The sequence below is a fragment of the Danio rerio genome, chromosome 20 (genome assembly GCF_052040795.2).
Source record: "Danio rerio strain M-AB ecotype USA chromosome 20, GRCz13ab, whole genome shotgun sequence".
Lineage (NCBI taxonomy): Eukaryota > Metazoa > Chordata > Actinopteri > Cypriniformes > Danionidae > Danio > Danio rerio.
The window spans coordinates 29,339,696-29,352,156 of record NC_141040.1 but is presented as its reverse complement, the minus strand read 5'-3'; the positions used below and the strand labels follow the sequence as shown (position 1 = coordinate 29,352,156).

Here is a 12,461-nt window from a genome sequence, read left to right as displayed (position 1 = left end):
TTCACACACGCTTAAAGCGATTATTCATCAAAAAATAAAAATTTACTCACACTCTTGTATTACCAAACCTTTATTTTTATACATTTTATATAACTTCCATAGTAGGAAAAGAAATACTATGAAAGACAATGGTTACCGTTTTTCAGCTATTTCAAGATCTCTTCTTTTGTGTTCAACAGAAACAAATGCATGTCTGATACAATAGAATTACAACAAAGCCCATGCAAAGTTAATAATCAGATCCTGAATGTTTGAGGAACTGATTTTAGAAGTCCCTAGAGAATTTACTTTCCTGATATCTACTGGGAGAGTATTCTACAACTTTAGAGCATAAAAGACAAATGCAACCCTAGAGTGAAGCTGTGTCTTGGAGACAACAAAAAGAGCACTGTGAGAAGAACGCAGCTTTCAACATGTTGTGTAAGGCATTGAAAGGTCAGCCTAATTCTAGCAGCCAAATTTGGTAGAGCCCTAGTTCCAGGTCTCCAGCCATTTTCTCCAGCCCTGGCCAGATAAATTATTGCATAGTATATGGATTTGTGTAAACTGTTAATATTTTTTTGCTATAAAAGTTTGATAAGATTTCCTCCAAATTGCAAAAAAAAAAAAAGAAAAAAAAGGCCATTAAGAGCATTTCTAACAAAAGTTTAATTATAAATTAAATCCTGCTTTCTCAACATTTTGTGTTGTGCTATATATAATATGCTATAAACAGTTGAAGTCAGAATTATTAGCCAACCTTTGAATTTGTTTTCTTTTTTAATATTTCCCAAATGAAGTTTAACAGAGCAAGGACATTTTAACAATATGTCTGATAATATTTTTTCTTCTGGAGAAAGTCTTATTTGTTTTATTTTGTCTTGAATAAAAACAGTTTTTAACTTTTTAAAAATCATTTGAATATAATAATTATTAGCCCCTTTAAGCTATGTTTTATTTCAATAGTCTACAGAACAATCCATCATTATATAATAACCTGTCTAGTTAACCTCATTAACCTTAATCCTTAACCTTAAATGTCACTTTAAGGTTATAAGTAAGGGGTAATAAGTAAATTTTAACTGTATTTTTAGTGCATCTATTATCATCTTTTAAACTTTCATTAAACAATTACAATGATCAATCAAACACAAATCACCAATGATCATTTGTGTTTTTGTGCATGTGTGTGTGTGTGTGTGTGTCAACATATAAAAAATGTTGAGACATTTTAAACTAATAAACTATATTTAAACAACTTTAACAATCGAATCTGAACATATAACCACGAAGCATTTATTTGTGGTGTGAAAGACATTTAATTTAAATGCACCATTAATTTTTCTGAAAATTTAGTAAAGCAGAACATTATAAATTCACCAATTACTGATAGATTACTTCTAGAATAAATCATAATGTACATGAGCTCCTAAACTTGCAGTCAAAACCCTCAATCTAAATAAAGCAAAGGGCAAATGCTGGATAAATGTGTGTGGTGTGAGGACCTGATTATTAGCACTAAGCCAAAAGTCAACCTCTGTTAAAAACAAACCTGACAGTATAAACTCCAATAGTCCACCACTTGTGCTACAGAGGATAACTTTTACTCACGTACCCTGCCGGAAGATAGATGAAGATATTACATAACTCACAGTTCACAACATTACAGCTATGGAGCCAAATGTGAGGGGAGTGTCAGGCTGAACAGATGGATAAAGACAGCCTGTTCAACAAATTCTGCTAGGCTCACGTGGTCTGTCTTCATTCACATGCAGTCATGGCGTATACTGCAATGCTCGAGACTCTTGATGTGAAGGGAATATTGCTGTTCATGGTGGCTTTTCTTTTGGTGGCAGATTACCTGAAGAACAGAAACCCACCGAAATACCCACCCAGCCCTTTCTCTGTTCCACTACTAGGAAACATCTTCAACGTTGACTCCAAAGAGCCTCATTTATATCTGACAAAGGTGAGCAGATGATATTGCCACTCCTGAATTTGATAGCACAGAAAATTACTCATTGAAATAAAGCACGAAAGTACTTTGCATTATGGCCTATGAACTTCATCAAGAGATTATTTAATCTTAGAAATAACATCTATTGATGGAATAATATTATTAATATTTATTTATAATTATGTGTATTTTATAGCATTTAATGTCTTCAAGCCTGATTTTAGGAGCTTGCTGACAAAAACACATTTTTTGACTGATTGTTTGGCATTAGCTCCAGTCACATGCCTCAAGATGACATTGTTTTGTTCACAGCTCGGCCATGCCTACAACAATATCTTCAGTCTTCGATTAGGAAGTGACAAAACCGTCTTCATTACTGGTTATAAAATGGTAAAGGAGGCCCTGGTGACACAAGCTGAAAACTTTGTGGATCGGCCCAACAGTCCAGTGCTAGCACGTGTGTATTCTGGAAATGGTAGGTCAACAATGTGAAAGTGTGAAAAAAGAGAAATGCTACACATGGCCTCCATGTCACACTGTAAGATCACAGTTGTCACACAGTAATGTCAGACTGAGAAACAATCAAGACGCATCAAATACAGATGAGCAAGAAAACTCACCCAGTGTGAGTTCGGCTTAGTGCCAGATTTATAAGGTGTTGCTACAGTGGAATGAACCACCAATTACTCTGGCATATCCTCCTGAGACCCCGCCCATTGACTTGTTTGCTCTGTAGTGGGCATTGCGTTTTCATGAATTTTCTTTGAATTTTTTGAGCTACTCTGCCAAGTCCTCTTGTACTGTTTAGAGGACATCCTGGGCTTTCTAGTGTTATGTCATTTGATTGGCTGGCATGCTAGGAACCACTTCTTACACTGCATCCAAAATGGCCGACATACAAAAAAAAGCACATTTTATGGGAAGGAGAGATGCATGTAAATTTACCTTTTAAATGTTTTTTTCCTATTATAATTACATATATATTTGTTTATTAAAGTGTCATGAACAATGCATTTAGCTTTCAAAGCTGTTAACTTGTTTGTGTTTTAAAATGTCATCCTTTTTTAAATGTCCACTTAAGTGGACACCAGGACCATCTTAATGTTATTAATGACTGCATGTTATAGCAGGCAGAACTGAAGCAGAGACGATTCTTTATAAGATAGCTGAGGGAGACTCTGATTTAGAGTCTGACAATCAGACAATTAGAGAATTAGAGACAATTAGAAAATGACAATCAGATTTAAATCGCTTTTATGTTAAATTTGTTTTGGATTAACATCACTTCTTTCTTTCTTTTTTTTCTTTTTTTTTTTGAGTTCGGCTCTCTTTTAGACTGAACTGTTTTAGGAATTTTAATACAAAAGAAAAAAATTGGCTTTTGTTTTTGTTACATTAATATTGGATTAATATCCCTTTACAGCCATATCCTGAACAGTTTTGTTGTCTGAGGGGCGGTCGTTTTGAACTAAAATGGTCCTGCGGTCCACTACAGTGGACATGCTATAAAAAAAATGTGAAAACTCTTAATTGTAGAATTTTTTTTATAACCCAAAGGATGTAAAAAATCACAGAAAAAAAAGAAAAAAAATTCTTTGGGTCTCAGGAGGACATATTTTATGCAGCGGATGCCCTTCGGGTTGGGAAACACTCATACACTCTAAAATAAACAAACTGTTGCAATAATTTTACTCAAAGTGTGCCTCAATCATAAAATCAGAATTGTTTTGACATTTTCTCGCAGTAGTTTGTAATTCAGCTTCGGGGTTCCTGTTGGCTCTTGATTTGAGGTTCTAACGGTAAAAAAGACACACTGTAGGAAAGTGTCTAAAATCCGACACTGCCAGAATATCATCGGCAGGAAACTCTGATCGCTAGGGCCATAAAGCAGATGTTGGTGAAAACGTCAGACCAACATTTAAAAAGGATTTTTTCGCATTTTCTAAATTTGTTTCAGCCAGCAAAATTGCAAAAAAAAAAAAAAGTAAAATAACTGCTGTTGAATTACAGAAATGTACTTAAGTTAAAATGATCTGGTAAATTTCTGTAATTCAACCTCTGTTATTTCACAGTAAATTCCTGTAATTTAACAGCCATTATTTTACGGTTTATTTCCGGCACCCGAACTGCTGGAAATAAACCATAAAATTACGGATTTTTAAAAAAGTGTACAGTATGTTAATTTATTACATTTATTAACTGTTAATTCTTTTAAATAAATGTACATTTTACATTTACAGAATGAAAAGAGTTTTATTTGTGTTCTGTGTGCATTGAGATTTGTAAGAATTTTAAGTATTGAGTCAAAAATTACCCATCTGGCAATTAAATTACTTTTTAAACATTACACTTTTAATGATGTACTTTTCTACAATTTTACTTTTGAAGTAACTGACACAACACAACATGTAACTAAATATTTATTATTATTATTATTATTATTATTATTATTATTATTATTATTATTATTATTATGAATAATTATATTTATTTTAATATATGTTTAATATTCATTCATTCATTCATTTTCTTTTCGGCTTAGTCCCTTTATTAATCTGGGATCGCCACAGCAGAATGGACCACCAACATTTCCAGCATATGTATTACGCAGCAGATGCCCTTCCAGCTGTAACCCATCACTGGGAAACCCATACACTCGTTCACACACGTTCACTATGGACAATTTAGCTTACCCAATTTACCTATACCACATGTCTTTGGACTTGCGGGGGAAACCGAAGCACCCGGAGGAAACCCACTCAAACACAGGATGAACATGCAAATTCCACAAATAATAATAAATAAAAAAAATAATAAAATAAATATTTAAACTGTATTGAAACATCCCAAAGCTCAAACAAAATAAATAGAAAACAACATAGGAATATATAATAATAAACAAAATAATATATTTCGATTTGCAAAAATTTATGTACCAATTTTCACTGATCATGTTAGCGAGGCCTTCTTTTTGTCCTCTGCAGCTGGACTCTTCTTCAGTAATGGTGAGATGTGGAAGAAGCAACGACGCTTCGCTCTGTCAACACTGAGGAACTTTGGATTGGGAAAGAAAACAATGGAGCTGGCCATCTGTGAGGAGAGCCGCTTTCTTCTGGAAGAGATAGACGTACAGAAAGGTATGCAACATGCTACGGTATATACTGTATGAACTTACCAGCTTCTTGGTAACTGAAAAGATTACAGATTTGGCATTAAGCTGGCACAGCAGGGCAGGCATTCATCTGGCACTGGCATATAGCATGTGGGCCAAACATGGCCCGAGTTTGGCAGAGGTGGCGTCGTCTTAAAGGCAGCACACAAGATTTGGGCCAAATGTAAAATATAGTATTTTACCCAGATGTTAAAAATTTACAAGTGGGCTTGTCTTGACCCACATTTAAAATACATTAGAATTATTTTTGAGTTAAGAAATAAAATTCTACCAATCAAGTCTCTTTGAGAAAAAGCACGCCCATAGAGTGCTCAAAGTGCAAAATGTCATGGGTTTATCAATTTCTTTGCAATTGTGACACACCAACCAATCTGGCCCAGTTCAGGCCCAGTTATGAGTTATTAACTTGACTAAGACTTGGCCCAGGTATGGTCCATGTTTGGCCCTTGTCTGGAAGCCAAACTTGGTCCAGTCATGTACCGTAATTCACTGCGGCATGTGGGCCAAGCAAAACCTGATTGTGTGGGCCAGAGCTGGGCCAGAGAAATTTTGCTGTGTGGGCTGTGACCCCCCACCCCCACCACCACCACCACCACCACTAGCAATGCTTCTGTTTGTCTCATCACCACATGCTTTCAGTTGTGTTTTCGTCTGTGTAGTCAAGGTACGCTGATGTTAGTACTTCAAAATTTGAGTATAACACTGGAGTAATGAAATACAGTAGATTACCAGAGATTTCAATTTTCTTTTACAGTTTAAACTGTATTTTATCTGTAAAATTCTGGCCACCCCAGTTGCTTTTACTCTATTTTACAGATGTTTTTTTGCAGTGTACCTTACAAACTGGCCCTTGGCTGTACATATTCCGAAGTAAATGATTTTTGCATGCACCAGCTAGTTAAAATACATGTAACTAACACGACACATGTTGTTTTTGCCCTTTTTAGGAGCTGCTTTTGACCCAACAATCCTATTATACAATGCTGTTTCCAATATAATCTGTCAAATGGTGTTTGGCCAGAGATTTGACTATGCTGACCACCAGTTCAAAACAATGTTAAAATATATTTCTAAAAGCATTCAACTAGAAGGATCCGTTTGGGGACAGGTAAATCGATGAATGACTTTGCTTCAAATATTTAATTCACTAACTCATCAATTCAATCAATCAATGGTCTTACAATTTTTATATCCTTATAATGTAACAGCTTATAAAAATAAACAATGTTCCTTTGTATTTATTAGATCTATGAAGCATTTCCAGCCATTATGAAGCATCTTCCAGGGCCTCACAATGATATTTTCAGTAACTATGACTTACTGAAGAGCTTCGTACATGAGGTCATTGTAAAACACAAGGCTAAACTGGATCCCTCAGAGCCTCGTGACTACATCGATACCTTCCTAATCGAGATGAAGGAGGTAAAATAATGCTTAAATGACAGAAGAAGCCTCTTTAACTTATGCTCTTATGTTTAAACAGAAAATTATTTCACTTCAATTTCCAACCAGAAACCCCATGAAAGAGTAAACGGCTTTGAGGAACCAAACCTTGTTGCATGTGTTCTTGACCTGTTTCTGGCCGGAACTGAATCCACATCCAATACATTATGTTGGGGGCTCATATACCTCATAATGTATCCAGACGTACAAGGTAAAAATGAATTATGGTCAGTAATGAATATTGAGTCATCAGTTTCTGTGGATGTACAATTTTTGTTTGAGCAAAAAGAGCAACTTTTGTTTTGTTCTGCTGCAAACTAGTGATACAATGTTCTCCAAACTGTAATCTAGAGCATACAATGACAATTGGTCAAAATAACAACAAAAAGTTTCCTTTTGAATGATTCATATTTTAGACAACAGAATACTGTTTTACTTTAAAAGAGTTTAAAGGATAGCTGATCACCTAAACACAAAGATTATGCCATCATTTACTCACTCTTATAGTTCCAAACTTGTTTGATTCCCCTTCCCTTTTCGGTTGAACACAAAATAAAATACTTTGATGAATGCTGAAGGCCTGTAACCATTGGCATCCATAATAAAAAGAAATTATGCAAGTCAATGGTTACAAGTTTCCAACATTCTTAAAAAAATACTTCTTTTCAACAACAACAACAACAATCCTTGTATATAGAGTAGAAAGAAATGTTACCAGGCCTTTAAACAAGTATTAACATTTTACACAAGGAAAAAACTAATAAATCAATATATTTGTACATTCAGCTGTCATTTGAATCTACTTTGTTATTTGTAGAAAAGGTCCAGGAGGAGATCGACAGAGTGATTGGAAACTCAAGAGAGCCAAGTATAGCCGACAAACCCAACATGCCCTACACAGAGGCTGTCATCCATGAGATCATGAGATTTGGAGATGTTATACCATTGAATGGATTGCGAGTGGCTGCAAGAGACACAACCCTTGGAGAATGCTTCATCCCAAAGGTAAATTTATGCAGCCACCTTAAAACTGCCTCTATTAAGGCTCCAAATTGCTCTTCCCTTCATATATATATATATATATATATATATATATATATATATATATATATATATATATATATATATATATATATATATATATATATATATATATATAGCTTTCTGAGAGTCTTCTCTACTCTGATTGGTTAGGATTAGACTATAATCGGTCAACTGCTTACAGCTTGCCAGGAACCAGAACACACATTACCATATCTGAAACTCAGCTATATGTGTTTCCTCAGCACTTGACAATCACAACAGTGATATGAGCAGTAACAATGGTGCTGTTCTACTTTATCAGTTTGACTCCTCATGCATTGGAAATGGATGCCAAGGGCTCAGATAAAACTTCAGTAGGGTGAAAGTAAGACCATAGATTGGAGTTGTGTCCTTAGTAAACAGTAATAACTGAAAATTTGTTTTTCAGGCTGAATCTGTAATTATCATTTGGGTGACAGTAACTACATGCATCATGCACTGTGAAACTTTGAAGATGTTTTATCATTCTAAAAACAGATACATTATACATAGCATGTATGGATAAAGCAGGAAAAAGCATAATGGGCCACTTTAAAATCTTACTTGCAAGAAATAGATCACTTTTTAAAAGATTTTCCTGTGGTTAATTGTAAAATGTTTTATTTGAAAGGTGATCAATGGTGTTATTTGTCATAATATGAAGTCTAACCTCCCTTTCTTTTACATTGTTTCAACCAGGGCACAACCGTTTTACCTATACTGCACTCTGTTCTCTTTGATGAAAACGAATGGGAGACACCCTACAAGTTCAATCCTGGCCACTTTTTAGACAAAGAGGGCAAGTTTGTAAGGCGAGATGCATTTATGCCCTTTTCTGCAGGTAATAAGAGAGCAAAAACACTTTACTGTGATTGTTTAAAGATTTGGGTTCAGTATGGTAAAATAAAAAAGGAATTAATACTTTTATTAAGCAATGATTTATTAAAATGATCAAGAGTTTTATATTGTCACAAAATTAATATTCTCAAATGTTCTATTCATGTTAGAATCTCAACTGAACTTTCTGAAAATTGAAATGATCAAAAATGTTTCTTGAACACCAGATCAACACTTTAAAAATGACATGGAAATCCTTTATAAAATATATCAAAATAGAATGTTTTTTTTTTTATGTTTTTGATTGACAAAATACAGCCTTGTTTTGCATAGCACTTAATAAATAATTAAATTAATAAATTATAATAATGATTTTTATATAATAATAATAATAAAACAAAAACCTTACTTGCCCCAAATTTCTTCAGTATTCTACATCAGAGACAAACTGAAAATGATTATAGACTTGTTTGCATTAACATTTGCTTGCTCTGTGTCTCTCTTTCACAGGAAAGAGGGTCTGTTTGGGGGAGCAGATCGCCAGAATTGAACTCTTCCTATTTTTTGTCAGTTTGTTCCGCAAATTCAGATTTTCAGCCACAGAGGGAGAGAAACTCAACATGGATGGAGTGATTGGAATAACACGCACTCCACACCCGTTCAAGATCTGTGCAACAGCACGTTGAGACAAATCTGACTATTTTTATTAGGAATTAATGAACAATATTTATAGTCAATTACAGTACATTATATGTATCTAACATGACACTACTGGCAATTTTTATTTCACATTTTGGGCTTTTTGACTTCATAAATTGTTTTTCTTTTCCTGGCTTTATTGAAAATAAACACCTAAAAAAGTGTTTCTTTATTAATTGTTTCTGTGCATATTATTTAAAGCTCTTTTCTCCTAAATAGATTTTTTAGCAGTACTTACAGTATACAGTAAAACTTCACCACTTTGTTCACATGGGCTTTAAGAGGGATCTTCAGAGGGATATGTTCATTTGGGCTGAATATATACAACATTTAATTCTACAATTATTTTTCTGGGCTGTTAGCAATATTTTCAGAATTATGAAGTGATAAAAAGTGATCCAAACTGTTGTAAGTCCTACACCGTTGATCTGATTTGGATGTAAATATCCTTAAATTAATGCTGACAGTCTGCAGTTAAAGCACATATTGTTTGTTTCATTTCAAATCCATTGTGTTGGTGTATAGAGATAAAACTGACTGTCGATATCCCAATATTTAAAGACCTAACTGTATGTCAAAACAAGAATTTAAACCCCATTTTTAGATTTTTGTACTACAAATACATGCAAACTAGCAGATCTTTTATAAAATAATGCCTCACTTGCATATTTAGAGATTTTAGAAAACATCTAACACAAAAATATGTGCAATTCTTAATGCAATTGAGTAAGTATGGTGACAAATATCAACATGTTTTTTACCATATTCACCTGCTGTGTCTTGCCTTAATATATCACTTTATAATCTCTGAAAAGCAATTCATTAGAGCTTACGCTGTAGTTTTTGTTTGTTGAATGGGTGTGAGAGAAATCGGATTTAGCTATAACATAAATCCAATCTGCAAAACATGCTTAGTAATAGTGGATCTGCAAAAACAGAGTTAAAAAAGAGAGAAAAGGTCATTGTGTCAAGATACGCTTTGCAGAATGATCAACCTGTTGGCACTGATCACAGACATTGGGTTCAAGGGATGAAGTTCAAGTTAGTGAAAACTGCAGATAATACAAACATGAGATGGCAAACATAGCAAGGTTTTATCCTAACAATAAACCATGTTGAAATCCATATTCTTATTTCACAATATGTTTGTGTTGTACTCTTTGGACTCTCAAGGTTGAGATCCACTATAAATACACACATCAGATAATGTGTGTGTGTTTGTTGGTAAACATAATATAAACGAATGTCAAGACTTTATCAGTATCATAATTTATAATCTGTACCGCATGTCTTTGGACTGTGGAGGAAACCGAAGCACCCAGAGGAAACTTGTGTGAACACGAGGAGAACATGCAAACTCCACACAGAAATGTCAACTGACCCAGCCAGGGGGTTTGAACCAGCGACCTTCTTGCTGTAAAGCGATCATGCTACCCACTGCACGTACTCCACTAATCTGGGACACTTTTTGCAATTTTAACTTCCGCTCTCTATTTCAGGGTCTATCTAACCAATTAGAACAACATATTAGACTTTTCTGAACAAATATTTGGGCTGAAATGTGATTTATACATGCCATATATATTTTTAAATTCTACACACACACACAAAGTATAACAATAAATTCATAACTGTACTATATAATATATTAAAATAATTTCCTATTCAAAATAGGCGATGCATTATATCATATTATTTGTTGTTTTCATAAAGTCTATTGAACTAATCTGACCCCTAAAGTACAATTTTTGTACTACCAGTTTTACAAAGCAGGACTGAGGACAAAAATGGCAAAATGTGTATTTCAGTCGCCATCTAGAGGTAAGACGTTTAGACTGCAACCTTTTAGATTAAAATGAGATATATCTAGCTGCAGACCCACACATTTTAGGACAAACAATCCAGGCCACATGGCGACACAGTGATGCAGTAGGTTGTGCTGTCGCCTCAAAGCAAGAAGGTCGCTGGTTCGAGCCTCGGCTGGATCAGTTGGCGTTTCCGTGTGGAGGTTGCATGTTCTCTCTGCGTTCGTGTGGGTTTTCTCCAGGTGCTCTGGTTTCCCCCACAGTCCAAACACGGTCCGTAGTGTATGGGTGTGTGTGTTTGGATGAGTGGATGTTTCCCAGAGATGGGTTTGGCTGGAAGGGCATCCGCTGCGTAAAAACAAGGTGGATAAGTTGACGGCTTTCTGCTGTGGCGACCCCGGATTAATAAAGGAACAATGCCGAAAAGAAAAATGAATGAATGAATGAATCCAGACCACACGATCTAGGCAAGGGCGAATCATATAGGGGAATTACCAACCTAGCCTACGTCACACAGGTTCAACCGTGCATTCGGGTTGCAAAAAAAGACCTGTTGCAATAACAAACATGCCGTGTTGTGCAGTAGGAAGCCAAAATCAAGTCCAAAAATAGAAAACTTAAATTTTATCGTACAACACACTGCTTTTAATGCCAACCGCAGACTTCAGATGGCTCTTCTTAGCAGCCATTAGAAGAGCTGAATAAAGTGATGACCTAATTAAAAATGCTGGACTCTGCAGTTCTCATTTCAGGTAAGTTCACACTATGCTGAATTATACACATTACTTGTTTTTAATACAGCAATGATTTTAGCAAAAACAGTAAAATATAGTTAAAATGCAGACACTGAATGCTCAGAATGAAATGTAAAAATGTTTGTTCACATACCCTGCTGTACAGATGCTATTCACTGTCAGAATGCAGAATTGCTTGTTGATGATTACCCAGGCCTTGTACAGTTCCGTCTTCTTTCCTTATCTTTAGCTAGGGAGAACCTCAGTTTTTAGCACTACATAGTTTTGAATCTGGTAATCATGGAACATTATTTCTTGCACATGACCACAGAGAACAACATTGTTGACATTCAAAGACTTGTAGGCCTTTAACTTCTCTCTTGTAAAATCATGGAGATTCAATAAGATAGTTGTATGTTTGGGGCTGGATGCTTGGCCATTTCCTCTTATCCAACATCCATTGGAAGGGTGCTATTGCAAATGAACCTGTAGGACAAACGCCGCTCACTTTAATGTTAATTTTGCTGAAAAACTGTGCTTATCACTTAGTGACAAGCTCTTATAGTGAAAGCATTATGTAAATAATATATATAATATGTAATTAAAATAACATATCTAATACAACAACAAACTCTGTACCACATCAGATGTCGTTCACTCGCTGTAAATGCTAGCGCTCTCGCTTTATTTCTGCAACCTCGATGTGTACACATCCTGAACTGTTTACAAACTGGTAATTCGCCTATATGTAGATTGCAAGATGCATGGGTCTG

At 35.0% G+C, this 12,461-nt stretch overlaps 1 protein-coding gene and 1 long non-coding RNA gene across 5 annotated transcripts; one reads left to right on the top strand and one right to left on the bottom strand.

The window, feature by feature from the left end:
- Positions 1-62: 62 nt before the first annotated feature.
- Positions 63-9,321, top strand: cyp2n13 (cytochrome P450, family 2, subfamily N, polypeptide 13). Of its 4 annotated transcripts, none has more exons than XM_087296650.1 (9): positions 1,604-1,948; positions 2,249-2,411; positions 4,921-5,121; positions 6,007-6,216; positions 6,354-6,530; positions 6,621-6,762; positions 7,369-7,556; positions 8,313-8,454; positions 8,961-9,321. In XM_087296650.1, the coding sequence occupies exons 4-9, from the start codon at positions 6,034-6,036 to the stop codon at positions 9,134-9,136; spliced, it is 1,008 nt and encodes a 335-aa protein (XP_087152776.1). In that variant the 5' UTR covers positions 1,604-1,948; positions 2,249-2,411; positions 4,921-5,121; positions 6,007-6,033; the 3' UTR covers positions 9,137-9,321.
- On the bottom strand, positions 9,149-11,927 carry LOC147839188 (uncharacterized). The gene is made up of 2 exons (XR_015518423.1): positions 10,926-11,927; positions 9,149-10,333 (listed from the first exon to the last, which is right to left on the bottom strand). It is a non-coding gene; the product is annotated as an uncharacterized LOC147839188 (long non-coding RNA).
- Positions 11,928-12,461: the final 534 nt, after the last annotated feature.

Coding starts and splice junctions, on each gene's coding strand:
- cyp2n13 (XM_087296652.1), top strand. CDS start 1,757: ATGGCGTATACTGCAATGCTCGAGACTCTTGATGTGAAGGGAATATTG. Junction 5,074..6,055: donor AGAGATAGACGTACAGAAAG/GTATGCAACATG, acceptor TGCCCTTTTTAG/GAGCTGCTTTTGACCCAACA. Junction 6,531..6,620: donor TCCTAATCGAGATGAAGGAG/GTAAAATAATGC, acceptor ATTTCCAACCAG/AAACCCCATGAAAGAGTAAA.